The following is an 18,077-nucleotide window of genomic DNA, read 5'->3' as shown; positions in this document are numbered from 1 at the left end:
ATTGTGATCAAATGATTTCCCACAGGAGGAGGAAGGGTTAGGGGGCCCCAAGGGGCCTCCCCCACAAAACCCCTAAAGGTTAAAGCCCTATTATTACATCTCCAACAATACAGCTTCCAGGACTTGAAAGTAGCGTGGGCTCTTACTGGGAGCATGGGAACAGCAGACTATAAACTAGACAGATTATAAACTTTGACAGTTTACTCTCATGCCTAATTGGTAGTGGGCTACTCCCCATTTCTTCATCTGTAGATTATTGATTGTGAAAAATTCTCCTGAACTTTTCTGTACTACTTTTGAAATCTGCAGATAAAAGACAAGAAGCCTTCATCCTTTTGCGGACAGTGAGATTACCTGGGTGTCCCAGATCTTTATTTCTTTAGAAATACAAGTTGGGAAGCAATAGTTCATTAGTTAGAATGGGCTAAGACCTGATAATTTAAATCCAGCCCAAGTTCTCTTGCTAGTAATTTTTTTAAAATTTATTTTTATTGTAAACAAATGGGATACATATTGTTTAGTTTGTACATGGAGTAACAGCATTCCATTTGCGTAATCATACATTTACATAGGGTAATGGTGTTTGATTCATTCTGTTATTTTTTCCTTTCCCCCCACCCCTCTCACCCCTCTTTTCCCTCTATACAGTCCCTCCTTCCTCCATTCTTGCCCCCACTCCCACCCCCCATTATGTGTCGTCATCTGCTTATCAGTGAGATGATTCGTCTTTTGGATTTTTGAGATTGGAGGCCAGGCCTTTCTGCCAGGTTGGGGCCAGCGAGAAAGGGGAAAGTGGGCAGCATAGGTGGGGCCTTACTGCAGCCCTGAGAAGTGTGATTGGGCATGACCCTGAGAACCAAGGGCAGGGAGGAATGGCTGCAGGAAGTCCAGGCTGGGCCATCTTGAGATTGGAGTTAGGAATGGAGACTGGTGCCCAGAGTGGGTCAGGGCTTAGGGTGGGGCCCAAGGAAAAGAGCAAGAAATTGATGGTGAGCATTTAGGAGCCATGATGGCAGTTGGCAGGTCAGTGAATGTCCGTGTTGGGTGTCTGTCCTGGGTGTTGCGGGCTGTGCTGTGTAGGCACAGGAGTGGGCCCTAGGCAGTGCCGGCTGAGCACTGTTCCCCAAAGCTGTGCCAGATCTGGAATTGGGCTCTTTCATCAAACAAATAAGATTAGCTTGGACTGTGACCTTGCAGTATAAGTGACTGGAACCTGCTGCAGCTGAGTGTCAGGGCATTGCCTGTCTCCTTGGATAGAAGTTAAAAATGAACATGCCAAACTCGTAGAACTTGCTTTGCCATTGGCTGTGTGGACCAAGCTTCTCTGTCCACACAGCCAGTGGCAGCCCCCACTCTGGCGCCCAGCCTCCACTCTCTGGCCAGGCCGTCAGTCTGGTGAGCATGCTGCAGTTTGGTAGCTTCTCTGCCCTCCTTCCCAACTTTGTGAGACTAATGTGACCAGCAAGCATGAGTATCAGCTTAGTCCAGGAAGTAACGTCAGCCGACTTTGCTGGGCCTCCTCGAGTGCCTGACAGGGCTCACCTGTTGGCACTCTCTGCTTGTGCCAGTAAGACGTTAGCATGACTTCCTGAGAATGCGTGCACACGGCATACTGCCACCCACGGTGGGTCCCCCACGGCCCCAGGGGATGCCTGGGTGGAGGGCGTCTGGCCGGGGGAGGGGAGTAGGGAGTGGCAGTCAGGGCACCAGCAGCACAGTACTGGCCTTACCACCACCCTGTGTCCCCACTTTCAGGGAGAAAAGCAGGTTTGGGGGAAGCCAGAGGCCAGTCTTCTCCCGTCTTGCCCTTATCCCGCTGTCCCTGATCCGAGGAAGCCCGTCCTCTAAGCCAGGTTCATGTCTCCCTCCCTGTGTCCCTGCTTCCTCAGTGGCTTCATTGCAGGGCTTGGTGCCTCTCTGGCGTGGGGTTGGGCAGAGCCCCTGACCGTCTTTTCTTTCCCGTTGAACATGTGCTGGCAGAGTTGAATAGACAGCGCTCTGTGGTCAGACAGGAGGCATGGTGCTGGCGTGACTCCTCACGAACAGCCTTTCCCGAGACCCCATCTAGGGTGGAGGAAGCACGTGGTGGGGGACACATGGCCTGGCACATTGCTCACAGTGGCAGAGCCGGGAGATGGCGGAGGTGACAGGCAGCAGATTCTCCGTGGCCTTAAGCTTCTTTTTCCTCATTTTCCAGTTTTCTAAAGGGAATAGGATTTTTTATAATTGGGATAACATAAATGTTCTCTTGTGGAGATTGTTAAATGTGCGTTTGTAATTTCACACACCCGTGGGCGGCTTCGTGAGCTTCGTGAACAAGACCTTCTGCACCATCTTGCCCATCCTGATGGCCCTCCGCAGTAGCAGCTCTGCCCACTGACCTGCTCCTCATGGGCTGAGAGGAGAGCTGGCACTGACTCTCCTTGTTGGTTGTTTCCTTAACTCTGTGTTTTTCCAAATGAACTTTGGGACTATTTTGTCAGTATATGCTTAAAACCTCTTTGATTGACACGGTGGCCCATGCCTATAATACCAGCAACTCCAGAGGCTGAGGAGGATGGCAAGGCCAGACCTCAGCAACTTAGCAAGACCTTATCTTGAAATACAAAATATAAAGGTTTGGGATGTAGCTCAGTGGTAAACGCCCCTGGGTTCCATCACCAGTACTGGCAAAATTATTTTTTTGGAAGACTGAGCTGCATACTGTAGATTTGGGGCAGTGTGTGTCTTTGTGTCAGCCTCTGCATCCGGGCACTGGCATGGCCTCCCTCAAAGGGCTTCTACTTTCTGGTCAAGGTTTTGTCTCCAACCTTCTAGGAGTGCTGTGAAGGAGACGTGCATGCTGGGTGTGGCCTGGGGTGCCCCACACCATTAAGAGTGGGACCAGGGATTCTCACTGTCTTTTTTTTGTCCAGGTGCCCTATGAAACCCTGAATAAACGCTTCCGGGCTGCTCAGAAAAATATCGACCGAGAGACGAGTCACGTCACCATGGTGGTGGCTGAGCTGGAGAAGACCTTGAGTAGCTGCCCAGCCGTGGACTCTGTGGTCAGCCTCCTGGATGGTGTGGTGGAGAAGCTCAGTGTGCTCAAGAGGAAGGTTGGTGCTGTCACCCTCCCGGTGTGTCTTCAGATGTGCTGCCCCCTGTGGGGATCGGGTGTGCTGGCTGGCATCCCCTGGGCAGAGGGGTGAGGGTGAGCTGGGGGAGGAGTGCAGGGCGCCTGGGCTAAGCGAGGACTGGGTTGTCTTGGCTGTGCCTCAAGCCCAGGGGTGGGAAGCCAGCCGCGTGGCAGGTTGATAGGCTACTTCTAGAGGTTGACCTCAGAACTGCATATGGGATCTCTTACTGCTGGGACTAGGAGGCCAGGGTGTTTGGACTAGCCTGCCCACTGAAGACAGCACAGAAAGTAAGGTAAGAGGTTTTAGAGCATCTTCCTAGAAGTGTCAGAGAGTTCCTTAGGTAAAACATCCCAGCTCAAATTGGAGGCGGGGTCAGAGGTAAAAAGGCAGGAAGCTGCTGCTGCTCCGGCCAGTGGCCCTGGGCCAGGAACATGGGCCTGCTGGAGCTGAGCTGGCCTATGGCTCTGCACCTCTAGGCAAGGCTGCTGCAGGGGTGTACTCAGGATGACAGGCTCTCGCAGCCCAGGTTCAGAACCGGGGGGCTGCAGGACCTGAGCCATCAGTGCAGCCTGAGTGGTCCCAGCGCAGAGCCTCAGACTGAGGAATGCAGACTGTCCTTGGGAGAAACCTGTCGTTCTGAGCACTGGTTGTTCTTAGCATTAATGTTCCAAGTACAATGTCCAGCACAGAGGCAGCCAGGAGCAGAGGAGCATCATCTGTCAGGGACCTGCACAGACCTCAGATGTGGGGCGGCCAGGCAGAGACCATTGCTGCAGGCACAGCAACAGGGACCAGAAAGCCTGGGCCTTGCTGAGGGAGCAGCCGGGAGGCCAGCTCCTGTCTGCACTGGGTGCGGCTGACACGTGCGGCAGAGGCTTGTGTTGGGCAGCACAGGTCAAGAGCGTTTCCATGTGGGTTGATTTTGAATAAAGCTGACTTCGAAATATAAGTTTTGAAAGGTAGCTTTATAATGACAGTTTAACCAGGAAGGCACCGTGAATCTCAGAAGGTACAGATCTGCAGCATAGCTTCAGAACACGCACGAAACCAGAATGACAGCTGGGAGAGAGAAGGTTCCACCTGTCCCTGTCAGTGATTCCTGGGTGGAGCACAGAGGTGGACCGGCTCTGGTTCCTTTTGTTTCTGCCTAGGGTCCCACAGTGTCCCCAGCTTGTCTTTCTGGAGTCCTGGGGCGTGGGGCCTGTGTTCCCTGGGTGGGCCCGTGCCTCCCCTGAGCATGTTTTTGTGTGTGCTCAGGCGGTGGAGTCCATCCAGGCCGAGGACGAGAGCGCTAAGCTGTGCAAGCGCAGGATCGAGCACCTCAAGGAGCACAGCAGCGACCAGCCGGCTGCAGCCAGCATGTGGAAGAGGAAGCGCATGGACCGCATGATGGTGGAGCACCTCCTGCGCTGCGGCTACTATAGCACGGCTGTGAAGCTGGCACGCCAGAGTGGCATCGAGGTGGGCCGGTCTGCGTGCCCGTCTGCTGTGGGAGAAGCCAGGGTTGAGAACATGGCCTGTGCTTCCCGTTGGCCTGGGTCGTCGCCCACGTTTGAATGGGGAAATGTGGAAAGGGACCTGGCCACCTGGCTCCCCTTCGCTGGGTCCCCTCGGGCTGCGTTCCCGCTGCTGGATTGCCTGAGCGCTTCGGGCTCGCCTCGAGAGGGACGTTCCCCACGAGCCTGGCTTCACTGGCTCCCACACTGAGTGCAGGACCAGTGACCCCTGCCTCTGGGGCACTTTTAAGGCAAGGGCGTCTGGTGGGAGGGCACATCATGGTTTGGAGGCCTCCCCGGCACTGGGCAGAGGCAGAATCCTGCTACCTCTGCTCTCCTCACCTGGTCTTCACAGGCGCATTGGGGCCCATGGCCAAGTCCCCTCTGCTGTCAGGTTCCATCCATGTGGTGGGGCCCACGGCCGTCAGACATGATGTGGTGTGTGCTCCTTCTACACTGAAAACCAGCATCCAGAAGCTCTGGAGGCAGGACCTCCGTGCAGGGCAGAGAGCACAGTGAGCCTTCGTGGGCCTGGGCCTGGGCGTGGCCTCCCTGGCACTGGCACACTCTGCCCTCATCTCAGGCCTCTGTGGGCCCTCCTCACTCCACCCTTCAGCACATCTGCCGATCCTTTCCTGTGGCACCACCGAGATCCCACCCACGTGTGTGACTCCCACCAGACTCGATGGGCCTTGGCAGCACCACCCCTGGTGCGACTCACCACTCGCAGCCACAGGAGTGGCCTTAGCGTCACATCCATCCCACCACCTGTCTGCTCAGTGTGCTCTCTGGTCCCCACTCAGGCCATGTTAGACGGGTGGTCCAAGTCACAGCCCAAGACTATGAAGGGGCATCCAGCCAGGGCTCCCAATAACTCTGCCCCGTTCTTCGCTAGACTGCACTCTGAGGAAGGTGCACTGGACCCTGCCCCTCTGGCTCTGCTGCCCTTTGCTCTAGCCCACTCTCCGCTCTTCTGAGCTCTGAGGTTGCTGCTGCTCTGTTCAGGCCTCTTGGACGGCAGCTCTCTTGGGCAGCCTCCCTGGATACTTGGGGAGAATGGTGCCATTTTCTGTGACCTCTCCCAGCTTCTTCATTGAACTTTTCTGCCCATGTTTGTCTGTCTCATGCGGCAGGAGGGAGGGAGGGCGGTGTGGGGCACATGCTGTGAAGTGGGTGGAATGCAGAGGGAGCCCCGTCCAGTTTTTGGGGGCTGGCTCTGCTGCTCCTGGCTGCCTTGCAGGCTGTGGCATCTCCACTGATACACAGGTTGGCGTGTCCATTAGGGAGCTGCACGCGGTTCCCAGCCAGTAACCAGGGCTGGGCTCCTGGTGCCCTGCAGCCTCAAGGTCCAGTCTCTGGTGGCTCTAGAACCTCACGAGCAGACTTCCTTACAGCTGCCAGCTCCTTGAGGCTCCAGTGTGTGCCTGACGGCTCTTGCACCCTGGCAGGCCGTCCCCCTTCCTGCCTCTGTTCCTTTCCTTCCGCTGGACGTGGTGGATAGGCACTGCTTGCTTACACTGCGGTCTTGGCAGAGGGACCACTGCACTCCCACTCCAGTGCTCTCTGGTCACTTGTGCCTCTCCACCATCCCTTTGCTGGCTGGCACATCTCTGGGTATTGGCTTTGTGGCTACACTCACTTTGGAGTGGCTGGGGCAGCACAAGCTGCGGACACCTCCTTTTTCCAAGTGTGCTCTGTCTGGGGAGAGGCAAGACCTGAAAGAAGGGTGCAGGATGGGCACAAGGCAGGGCACTCGGGAGCCTCGATGGGGAACAACTGATGATTCTAAGAAGGTCATTGGGGTTGGTCTCACCAGGATGAGGCCTGAGGCAGGACTGGAAGGGACGAGGTGGTGTGGAACCATTGTCTGCTAGGGGACAGGGCTGAGGGCAGAACCACCACATACCAAGGCCCAATTCCATGGCTAGAAAGGCGGGGCAGGACCTTATTGTCCAGCTGCTGAGCTTGGACCCACGTTCAGGGCCTAGGCCAGGTTCCAGCCTCGCCTGGTCAGGCCTGCATTATGCCCACCCAGAAGCAGCCCTGGGGTCTGAAAGGGCGTCTGACCTCACTGTCAGGCAACCACACAGCACCCCTCCTTCACCCCTGAGCCTGGTCGTCAGAGGTAAGGTGGTGGGAGCTCTCTGTGACCCATATGGCTCCTCTTGTGCGATTGGCATCAGCAGGGGAAGTCTGAGGCTGTGTGAGGTTGGTGATGTTGTCCCTGAGGCTCCTGAGGAAGGTCTGGGGTCCCAGGAATTGCTGAGGACCACAGGATGGGACTTCTGGCGTTGGACCCACCTGAACTGCCACGTCAGCCTGGCATGCCTGGTGAGGCCCAGAGGGCAGCGTGGTCAGCATTCTTGAAGGGACTGGCACTGAGCTCTTGGCCTGTACTCGGCACCGGGCCCGGTGATGCTGAGCCTGCGGGTTGCCTTCGTGTGTTTCTTGTTTAAGTGAGTGGTTTGACTGCCACGGTACACTTTTGAGTGTGCATTAATGTTCATCTTGAAATGGAAAAGTGCTAGTCTGACTTTCACTTAAGCTTCTGCTTAAAAGCTTGTATCTGATACTGCCTTTTCCACATGGGCTCCACATGCTCTGCCCAGGCACAGCTTCTGGAAGGAGCTGCCCGCAGCTTTATCCCCCACCCCACCCCCGGCCTGGCTGGTGGGACTTGTTCTTTGACAGACCTCAGGTAGTGAGTGACCATGTGGGCCAGAGAACTGACCTGTGCATGTATAGCACCCAGTGGCTTGGGGTGTGGCGCTGATGGGAATACTGGCCACAGGACACTGTGTGGCTTGCCTAGGGCCCTAAAGCATGCTTTGCTGGGCATGTTGTTCCCTGGTCGACAAACTGATTTTTATTATGTTTTCGCTTAAGTAGTTTCCAGGTGTAAAAGAAATTCAGCTTTTAAAAACCCCACGCCCTTCAAAAAGCTTCCCTTTGCTGTGATGTGCACACGTCTCATCATCTTGGTCACTTGATCTTGCTGGTCTTTCCTGAACCCTTCGCCGTTGTGAGGATCCCTGGCCCTGTGAGTCCCAGAGCTCAGCATATGTGTCTGTTACTGACCTTCCCAGAGAGGAGCACAGGCTTTGGAGAAGGAGCAACGGGAAGCTCCACATCACCCTGCTGCACCCTCTCCAAAATACCAAATTTTCAAAACTAAACAGGCGCTGAGCGTGGCTGAGATGAGGGGTGGAGCTGCGGCTTTTGCCTGTGCACTCATCCAAGGTCAGCACTTTGCAGCAGACCCACCCGGGGGTTCTGCTTGCTGGGCCTGTTGCTGGTATGCACCTGTGGCCAGGGCTCTCTCCTCTGGCCTTTCTGCCTAGGGCTGTAGAGAAACCCCCACATCCTGGGCCCATCCTGGCCAGTGTGCCCTCTGCCTCCCACGCTTGACTCTGTTGCTCTGCCCTCCTAGCCTGGTGCTAGGGTCTGGGTTTCATTTCTGCTCAGCGTAGTAGGGAATGCTATTGACCATTTCTCCGACCTGGAGATTCTGGCTACAGAAGGCAGAGGTCTCCATTTGGGCCTACGCATTGTATCAAGGGGCCATGGGGCGGTGTAACCTGTGAGGGGAACCCTGTGCTGGGGGGCCGTGGGTGGCTGTTCCCTGTGTGGGGTGATATGGGAGGGGTCCCTTGTACCCCACTGTCCTGGGGCGGGCAAGATGGGTGCTTGTCCATGTGTACCTTGGTGTGCTGGTTGTTGTTCCTGCTGGCCCCTGTCCGTGATGACAGGTAGGGGTCTGGTCCTCCGACCAGCAGGCATCTGCCACTCGTGAACTTGGTAGTCCTCGGGGGCCTTTCCTGCTCCCTGATGTTGCTCCCTGGGTGTCTGCGGGTGTGGACGGGGGCTGCACTTTGGCAGGAGGTCGGGTCGGGAGGGTAGGGCTGGATGTCCCTGCCTTTAGGTCACAAGTGCAAAGGGGTCCCTGAGCCGGTGTGTCCTGACCCGAGCTGCCTCTTCCCCTCAGGACCTGGTGAACATCGAGATGTTCCTAACAGCCAAAGAGGTAGAGGAGTCCCTGGAGAGGCGGGAGACGGCCACGTGCCTGGCCTGGTGCCATGACAACAAGTCCCGGCTGCGGAAGATGAAGGTGCGGGCTCCCTGGGGCCACCTGGGTAGGGGCAAGGTGGGGGAGGCTGCACCACCTGCCTGGGACCCCACATCTACACCTGTCAGTTCTGGTTTGTAAGGTGGGTTGTTGGTGTGGGCTTCGGGGTGTTCTGGATTTGGGTGATTTTAGGTACGATCCTGAGGAGCAGCCTCCTGTGTTAGGGTTTGGACATTGTCCTGACATATGAGGTTCAGAAGGAGTGGGGTGTGGCACCCCATTGCATATGCAGCATGTTAGTGGCCACCTTGCTTGGGAGTCTGGGCAGGCCCATGGGCTCCCTGTGCTCAGTCATAGATGCAGAGAGCAAGTTCCCTGGCAGGCTGCAGAGCTCTGGCTGTGATAATAAACTGAATACACACTTGGTAGATATAGACTGTAGAGGCTTCAAAGCATAAACTGCAGAATTTGAACCTGAGCCACTAAAAAATGCTGTTGTCCTAGGGCTTGCAGAAATGTCTTAACTTTTATTAACAGTCCCCACCTCCAATAGAGAAACTGTTTTGTTTTGTTTTCTAAACTGAGCGCTTCTTTAACCCCACCGGGTTGAGCTTGTCGGGGTGCATGTAGTCACCAGCCGAGAGTGACACTCTCTGCCACTCAGGGCCGCCAAAGCGAGCACGAGGCGAAGACGGGACGAAAGAGTAGAGCCGCCAATGGCTCCCCTAAAGAGAGTGAGGATCTTGGTATGGAAACCCTAAAAGGAAAGCCAGAATTGGTATGTAACTCTTGTGCACCCTGCTCAGCTCCACCCCACTCCCCAAGACAGCTCTGCTCAGGGCCCTGCTTACCTCAAAGTTGCCAGTTACTTCTGCAAGCCCTGGCGCCTGCCAGATGGCACTGAGGCTTGCGCGGCCCCCATCCAGCTGTGGTTGGACGCTGCTGCAGGCGGGGTATGAGAAGTGCGGGTGCTGCAGGTGCTGCAGGTAGGCTGCTGGGCAGAACATGACTCGGTGTCTAGGAGTCTAGGAGGCAACGCTTTACAGAAGCACGTGGGCAGGCACTGATGATGCGGGAGCTCGCCCACCAGGAATGCCTGCCAAAGAGGATGTGCTCAACACACTCAGGGAAGGGAGGGGAGCGAGGGAGGACCCTTCTTGGAGGAGAGTCTGGTGGGAATGAATCTTGAGACCTAGTTCCACTGAGTTGGAAGATAACTCTAAATGAGAGGATGCCAGGTTCACGTCTGTTGAAGTGACTTGGACATCCAGACCCCGAGGGACAGTGAGGGTTGGAGTGTGCTCTGCAAGGGTGTCCCAGGTCTAGAGAGGCACGTGGAGTGGCAGCACGGAGGCTCCAGGCAGTGTTCAGACCCTTGTGACTGCATGGGCTCTTGGTATGGGTTCAGGTCTAAGACCTCTTTGCTTCTACACGTTTTGCACTACCCCATTAGTGAACTCTTTGAAAGTAATCTGGTAGAGCAAAGAGTGGTTCTAAATAGGAAAGGCAAATTTAAAAGTGTACCTTTTGCAAAGCAGTGACCTAGAGTTCTACCCAAACAACTCCTTTTGTAACAGGTCTACAGAGTGGCTCATTCCTGCTAGTAGTCAGAGCCTGCAGGTGCCCACCCACTGCAGAATCAGTGGTCATTGGGTGGCCCAGGGAGGCAAGGCAGGGCCCAGGGAAGATGGAACCTCTGTGGGGGCCCAGAGTGGAGTTTCCTTCTTGGCCTCTGCAGAGGGCTCACCAGCCTTCATTTAGTGGGTTTGTGCCAAACCTGTCACTGCGCGTGCAGAGCCTGCTCCCTTTTGGGAATCAGGGTGGCTTTTGCCCCACCTCAGAACAGTTGCAGTTTCTGCCTCCAGCCTGTTTGCTCCTCAGCCTGGGTGCAGGGGGAGGAGCGAGGGATGGGGTCAGCTTGCCACCTCTGTCCCCACTGAACTGGTGCAGCTGCTTCTGTGGAGTTGTGGTGTGTCGGAGGAGGGATGTGGCAGGGGTGGTGCCTGCTCCGCAAGGTCAGGCTGAGGTGGTCCTTTGGACATAGTGTGCACACTGAGGAGGCCAGGTGGGGAACTCTGAGCCCCAGATGCGTTCACGTGGAGCTTCCGTCCATGCCATTGTGTGCTTTGGATGCTGTGGGATCAGCGTCCTGCATGGGTGAGGAGCCTCAGGCACCCTCCTTTCCTTACCTGTTTCTGGCGGGAAGTGCTAAGGGTGTTTTGAGGCCATACTGACGATTTCAAGGTTCAAGCTACTACTGTTCATGTAGAAAAACCCACCTTTTCCTGAGTTGGCAGAATTCACTTGTGTCTGCTGGCCCTACCTCCAGGCACAAGAGTTGCAGCATAAATTGGATTGATATGACTGGTTTCAAAGGAAGCTTTGAGTTTCCATGCTGGCTATTCCCACCTATGGACTCTATACCATCCCCCAGTCACTACAGTACTTTAGACGGACACCTTCGGACCCCAACACTGCCCACCTCTGGGCAGAGCAGCCAGCCCAGACCTCTCTCACAGCCTCAGCAAATTCTGGGAATTCTGCCCTTTGCAGGAACCACCCCCTCGCCATCCCCACCTGACCCCAACTATCCTGGGCCTTAAGCTCATAGCAGGAGCCTCAGCTTCTTCAGTGTAGTGTCCCCTGTTCCAGGCAGGACCTTTGTGCGGCCCATACTTCTGCTTCTGGCCCCCTGCCCCTGTGCTTCTTTGCTCAGGTGTTCCTTGGCAGCCCCAGTGAGGTGCCACCTTCTAATCCATCTAGCACCCACTTGTTCTGCCATTGTCTCCCTTGCCCCCAAGTGTCACAGTCTCTTGACACTGTTTGTCTGAGTTTTCCTGGACACAGTGAGGCACCTGGCTCATATTGTGGGCAGACTGGAAGTGCTGCGAGTCTGAGTCAAAGGCTTGGGGGTACTCGTGTGCATGAGGACATTGAGGACGGACGGGACCCAGATGCTCCTCTGCCCTGTGTGGAGTGGATGGTTCCGTTGGGGTTGCCAGCCTTTGCCCCACGCCCTGTGAGCTGGCGACGGCTCCTGGTTGCTGCCCACCTTTGTGGCAGCTTTTCATGTGAGTCTAGTAGGCACCTCAGATGGTACCTACTGCTCCTGCCCACCTGGCACCCCCAGGCCAGGCTCCAGGGTGCCTCTCAGTGCCATTGGTGGGGGAAACATGGCCCCACTCCCACCGAGGCGGTGTTGGGGGGCCCAGGCTCACGGGCTTGCAGTGCTGTGTGGCTCCTCTTTGACTCAGCCTGCCTCTCGAGCCTGGCAAAGGGCCTGCTGGGGTGGGAAGGCTGAGCACCAACCCGGATGCCTGGTGCTGTGCGGCACTGACTCCCGCTGTCTTGACCCAGCCTCTCGCCTTTGCCCTCAGAGCTGCCTGGAGTTCAGCCTCAGGATCCAGGAGTTCATCGAGCTCGTTCGGCAGAACAAGCGCCTCGATGCCGTAAGGTAAGACTTGGGCTGCTCCCCAGCTTCTCGTGTGAGGGCACCGTGCCCCCTTGCCCATCCTCTCGGTGCGGGTGCTAGAGAAGGATGTGTGGTGACGGAGGGTCTTTTGTCTGATGGCCCGTGGTGTCATGACCGTCCATGTGAACCTGTGATCAGGGCTCTGGGCCCCGTCTTCCCACTTGGAGAAGTACTAGCAGCTGCAGGAATGCCCTCACAGGATCGGCCTCTGTCGGGGAGGTTGTTCCCATCATGGCCATCTGGGAGACACTGGGAGCAGGAAGTGCACCTTAGGGCTTTCTCTGGGCACAGCTGGACTTCCTCATCCCGTCTCTGGCTCAAAGACAAAGGGAACCGTGGTTGACTACCTGCACAGCCTCCACCTGGCAGAGCCCTGGCAGTCAGGCATGAGGAGGGGAGCTTCGGGGTTCTGACTCTTGTTCAGACGCTCGGTATCCACAGGGAGGTGGCTGAGTGCCAGTTCCGCTTCCTTGCCCTGGACCCGCTCGCTCGTCTTCTGTCAGCAGCCTCGTCTGTTGACCAGTGTGTGCTGCACGGGGCGAAGGCACAGGGTCTTCTCATTCCAGCTTTGCTGAGCCTCCTGCCCCATTAAGCCTGGAACTCTGAGCAGGGAGGCCAGCATGTGGTGGGGCAGCTGAGGTAGGACCTGCTGCAGGATGAGCTGCTGCGGAGGCTGTGCCGAGGGGCTCCTGGACACACAGCGGGTAGCAGGTGAATTGCCCGAGTATGGACACAGCAGGAGGGATTTTGCCAGAAGCAGAAGGTGCTGGTCTGAAACCCCTTTCTCTGGCAGCCGAAGGTTGGTGGTGGCATGTGTCCACCTGGAGTCATAGGGTGGGTGGCAGTGAGTCATCCTGAGGGCCTCATGGGGCAAGAACAGGAACCTTGAGTTGACGTGCCGAGCCCAGAGGGAGTTGCAGTAGTTCCCATAGAGGGCAGGCTGCCTTGAATCCACATGCCAGTCTCACTGGTTCCCAGTGCCCATGCTGGGTAGCAGGTGGTGGGAGAGGAGGGCCTGGCCTTTGTTCTTATTCTGTCCATAACCAATCCTACTGCAGGCGAGCCCAGCCACGGCCGTAGGCCTGGGAGTGGTGCTGCAGCCCTCTGCAGCTGTAGCCAGACGAGCATGTCCGCCCTGGTGCACTAGGCCAGTGTGTGCTGGGCTGCTGCTCTTCAGGGGCCTGTGTGCTCTGGGGGCCGAGGTGGTGCCAGCTGTGGGGAAGTGCACGTGCTCACCCGTCCTGCTCCACTTTGGCCCTCATGCCCACAGGATGGCATCTGCTCAGCCATGGCCCACCTGCTTCCCTCTCAGGGCTTCAGCCACCACATCAGCCCTGGAATCAGCCGGGCCCTCTGTGCTCTCATCAGGTACCCCTGAGGACCCTTGAAGAGCATCACTTGGACTGTGCACCCCTCAAGGACAGGCAGGTCACAGTTGGGTAGGAGAAGCTCTTGAAGTTTCATGACTGCTGGGGGTAACAAGCAGGCGGATGTGGCCCTGGGGTGTGGGTCCTGTTGCAGGGGAGAGGCAGCCAGCTGTCCTGAGCTCCTTCTCTGTGCCTGGCTTAGGGCGAGCACCTGCTGGAACTGTGTTCAGGGTGACTACCAGGCAGCTGTGGCCTGAGAGTGCCCTCCATGGACGCCCGGGTGTCAGATGTGTGAGCAGGTGGAGCATGATCTCTTTGTGGGTGGGAGGGCAGGCAGGTATGCTAGACAGGGCTGAGGAGGGAGAAGACGGAGCCTCCAGGCTGACTTTTCAGAAGTCCTGGGCAGGCTAGAGGGGGCAGGCAGGTCCCACAGGGCTTGGGCAGGGCGAGGGCAGGTGGGTCTGACTGAGCTCAGAAGGGTGAAGCTGAGGCTGGGTGCACGGCGCGGTGAAGCCAGGCTGTCGTGCTGAGGCCCTGAACTCGACCATAGTGCCAGCACAGGTGAAGAGCTCTTCCTCCATGCCATCCTGTAAGCCCAGCCCCGGACAAGGGTGTGGCTTGCTCAGGACTGTCCCCTGGGGCAGGGGAAGGTCCAGGTCCTGTCATCTGGCCTGTTGCTGTGAATCTGGGGAGGGCCTGCTGGACCAGGCCATGGACCTCCCTGGCTGCTGCCTTGGGCACTGCTGAATGTGGAAGTGTAAGCTTCCAGTGGCTAACTTTTAATATCTTAATTTTTTGTTTTTGTTGAGACAGGGCCTCGCTATGGTGCCTAGGCTGTCCTTGAACTCCTGGGCTCAAGCGATCCTCTGGTCTCCCGAGTAGCTGAGAAAACAGGCATGTTCCACCATACTGAGCAGCGGTTTTAATTTTTGGTAAATGGGTAAGCCACATGCCTGGCACAGGTGCCTGAGTGACTTGATGAAGGTGGGACTGTACTGTGTCCACTACGCACCCAGGCCTTAAGCCTGACCAGGCCAAATTCAGGTGTTAGTCTTCTGGGTATGTTTGTGTAAGTGCACGTTTTTAAAGAGAAACATGGTATTGTGTCTTAAATTGGCTATATCGTGTCTTACGTGGGTTGTGATGTTCATTAAAGAATAGTTCAGCTCTGTTACCCTGGAGTTAGGAGTCAGACTGCCCATATCTACCCACCTGTGCACAGCTCTGGGGCCCTGGTTGCTCACCAGCCTTCAGCCATCCTGGATGGGGTGCTGGCCTCACTGCCCTTTCCAGAGGGTGGACAGCCATGTGGACTCCCGTGGGTGCATCCTGAAGTCGGATTCCTCCTGCTCCTCTTGGCTACACTGTCCACACCTAGTGTCCTCTGCTGCCCCTTAGAGCTTCAGCTTCATGGCCACCTTGCTGTCCCTTTGGGACTGCTTAGCCACCTCCTGTGCCAACTCCAGTCTCCACCCAGAGCCACACCCCTCTGAGAAGCTGCTCGGAGCAGGGATCTCCTTACCTCCCACCCCTTCTTCCGCCCTCTGCCCCTCATGCCTTATTTCTGACAGCACAGGGCTGGCCTGCATGGAGGTTGAGAGGGCATGGGTTTTGCCATCACTGGTCCCTGGGACCAAGGGACTAGCTCCAGGGGAAGGGGACTTGTGAGTGTAGAGGATGCAGTGGTAGACCAAGGGCATATGTGAGTGCAGGTTCCTTGGACAGCCAGAAGGCCAGTGAGTACCAGTGCCCAGCAACCCTCCACCCTGTGGGAGTTCTTGGGAAGGTTTGTGGACGCCTGGGCATAGGACCTTTGGCTCAGAGGGGAGCAGCTGGTCTTCCAGCCTTGTGTCCCTTGCAGGTGGCCAGGCCTGGGGCAGGAGCCCACTGTGTGTGTCACTCAGGAAAGGTCAAGGCTGTGTTTGCTTGCACACTTGGGCTGGAGGGGCTGCGCTGTGCAGCAAGGAGGGACGTGTCAGTAGGCTGGACGGGCTCCCAGCCCTGGGTCGTGCGCTGAGCATCCAGGGCAGTCAGAGGTGCTTTGGAGGACTTGGGGCAGAGCTCTTTCAGCCCTGGTGAGCCCAGCTTCTGCTCTGCCTGTCCCCTGTAGGCCCTGCTCACCACAACTTCCAGGGCCCAGGACTGACTCCCTGTGTGCCTTGACCCTGGCTTGAGGACTGAGTGCGGGTCCTTAGGGATGAAAGTGCACACTTAAATATGCCAAAATATTGTTTTTTTAGACATGCAAGAAAGCACTTCAGTCAGGCCGAAGGGAGCCAGCTGGATGAGGTCCGCCAGGTCATGGGCATGCTGGCCTTCCCGCCAGACACTCACATCTCCCCTTACAAGGTAATGTCCATGCTCCTGTCCTCTGGGTTCCTGTGGGCCTGCAGGGTCAGGGCATCCATGTAGGGTGGGTTAGCAGCTGTCCCAACTCTAAGGGCCTGTGGCTCCTTGACAGGAGGACCTGTCTGCCACCTGCTGCGTGGCCTGCCATTGCCTCTCCTGCTTTATTCTCATTTTGATGGAGGATTTAGGTGGGAGCTTTCAGGAGTGCTTCAGCCTTGCAGGCCTGACCCCGGACCCCCCCTCTCCTCTGCTGCGCCTCCTCCATCTCTCCTTCAGTTCCATGGACGATGCTAGCTTGAGTGGTGTCCTGCGATACGTCTGTGGTGTTGCAGCCTCTGGGTCTCCAGGTCATGGCGGACCTTGGTGTGGTCCTCCCTGTGGCAGCTCCTGGTCTTTCCCTTCTGTACCAGACTTGCTGGCCGATCTGCTCGCCAGCCTTTCACAGAGGCTCCCTGGCCTTCTGGCTGCAGTGGGGCCTCCTGGGGCTGCTGACCTCAGCCCACCCAGGTAGCTCGCTGCTTCCTGGCCTGCTCAGCAGAGGGTTGTAGGAACCAGTGGGCACACCTTGCTGGCGTATTTTCAGTTCCCAGAAAGGGCGTCAAGTACAGCTCCTTGCTCGTGGATTTTATAAAGTTTGTAAACCTCAAAGCTGGTCTCTGCTGTAGGCTCCTGTGTTTGCCCTGCAGCCCCCAGACAGATGGCATTGGCTGTGTCCAAGTAGACCAGCCCAGCACCTTCTGAGAGGTTGCTGGGTGTTCTCTGGCCCTGCCCTCCTCCATGAGATGGCGAGGTGTTGAGCATTTTCTGTTAAATACCATCAGGCCACACACACTGGCAGGTGCTGAGTCGAAAGAGGTCACGTTTTAAGTCAGCGTCCTGGGTTTCTCTCATCTGCTCTGGAGAAGTGGGAGAGGGTTGCCCTACTCTGTGGGTGAGAGTCTGGCTTGGAGTGTGGCTTGCTTATTTCTCTTCCCTTAGGTGACCTTGCTATCTGGGCACAGGGGAGGCAGGTCCTGCTGTCCCACCACCTTGAGAACAAGGATGAGCCCCTCCCCTCTGTGCGGGGGTATGCGGTGGTGACAGCACAGCCTGCTGCACATCTGTCAGTGCCCGTCAGAGGAAACTGGCAGCCTGACAGAGCAAAACCAGGATCATGTGGGAAACCCTTAGCTGGGAGAAACTGGCAGCTTAGGGTTCTGTGAACTTCACAGGAGAGTTGAGAACACACTCAGTGTGTTGGAGGCTGTGAGGAAAGAAACAAAGATCCAGAGCAGTTGCCAGGCAGGAAGCAAGGCCTCACCTCAGGCAGCAAGTTGTGGACCTCGTCCCGGAGTGTCAGGCAAGGCCCAGAGGCAGCCTTTGCTTGGAGTAGGTACCGGCCATGAGGCCAGAGGCCCAGGCCCTGGGAGGAAGCTGGGAGCCATCGCTCTCACTGAGAGCCGGCTGGGCTGCTTTATCCTGTACGCACTTGGCTTTCATAAAAGTAATATCAAAAACAAGACTGTTTTGAAAGGTTGGAATTAAGTGTGAGGTCTGCCCTGCACTCGAGTGTCTGTGTGGAGCGCACAGAGCTGGCCCACTGTCTCGCCCCCGACAGGGCCCAGCCTCGGGGTTCTGCTCCAAGGTGCAGCTGCTCTTTCCATTTGGCATCATTGCTCTGGAGTCGCACTTCTCCCTTCGCCATCGTGCTCTGCGGCTCCCCCGCATCAAGCTGTCCAGCCTGTGGTGCGCCCTTGTCTTGTCATGAAGCCACAGGGTGCACATGGCCACCACGCGAATGTTCCGGAGTTTATAGGGGTCCTGTGGTTGGATGTTAAGCCAGGGTCACAGGAGCACACTACGTCTGTCCTCTGCTCAGGAGGGCCATAACTCCTGCCCTTACCACTGCCCACTGTGGTCAGTGATCCCCGTGGGTCTCCTGGGAGGGTCCCAGCACCTCTGCCTTGTCTCTTCCAGGACCTTTTGGACCCTGCCCGGTGGCGGATGCTGATCCAGCAGTTCCGATATGACAACTACCGGCTGCACCAGCTGGGGAACAACTCGGTGTTCACCCTTACCCTGCAGGCTGGCCTCTCGGCCATTAAGACACCGTATCCTCCCACACTCCTGCTTAGCCAGCTGCCATCCCTGGTTGCATGTTAGCAGGCTGCGCTGTCCCAGAGCTGCGTGTGCGTGCTGTTGAGATTCCGGGGGTGGTAGTGGAGAGGG

At 56.8% G+C, this 18,077-nt stretch overlaps 1 protein-coding gene across 2 annotated transcripts in view; it reads left to right on the top strand.

Moving 5' to 3' along the window:
* Positions 1 to 18,077, top strand: part of Maea (macrophage erythroblast attacher, E3 ubiquitin ligase) — a 37,301-nt gene that overhangs the window by 17,151 nt on the left and 2,073 nt on the right. Inside the window, exons 2-8 of one of the 2 annotated variants that reach the window (XM_047567186.1) lie at positions 2,916 to 3,098; positions 4,377 to 4,580; positions 8,601 to 8,723; positions 9,346 to 9,459; positions 12,059 to 12,135; positions 15,761 to 15,869; positions 17,826 to 17,959. In XM_047567186.1, coding sequence (XP_047423142.1) covers positions 2,916 to 3,098; positions 4,377 to 4,580; positions 8,601 to 8,723; positions 9,346 to 9,459; positions 12,059 to 12,135; positions 15,761 to 15,869; positions 17,826 to 17,959 — 944 coding nt within the window. The remainder of the gene's footprint in view (positions 1 to 2,915; positions 3,099 to 4,376; positions 4,581 to 8,600; positions 8,724 to 9,345; positions 9,460 to 12,058; positions 12,136 to 15,760; positions 15,870 to 17,825; positions 17,960 to 18,077) is intronic. The other variant, XM_047567188.1, reaches the window with a different exon arrangement.

Source organism: Sciurus carolinensis, chromosome 10 (assembly GCF_902686445.1).
Source record: "Sciurus carolinensis chromosome 10, mSciCar1.2, whole genome shotgun sequence".
In the NCBI taxonomy this organism is placed as follows: Eukaryota; Metazoa; Chordata; class Mammalia; order Rodentia; family Sciuridae; genus Sciurus; species Sciurus carolinensis.
This window is presented reverse-complemented; position numbering and strand designations above follow the sequence as displayed.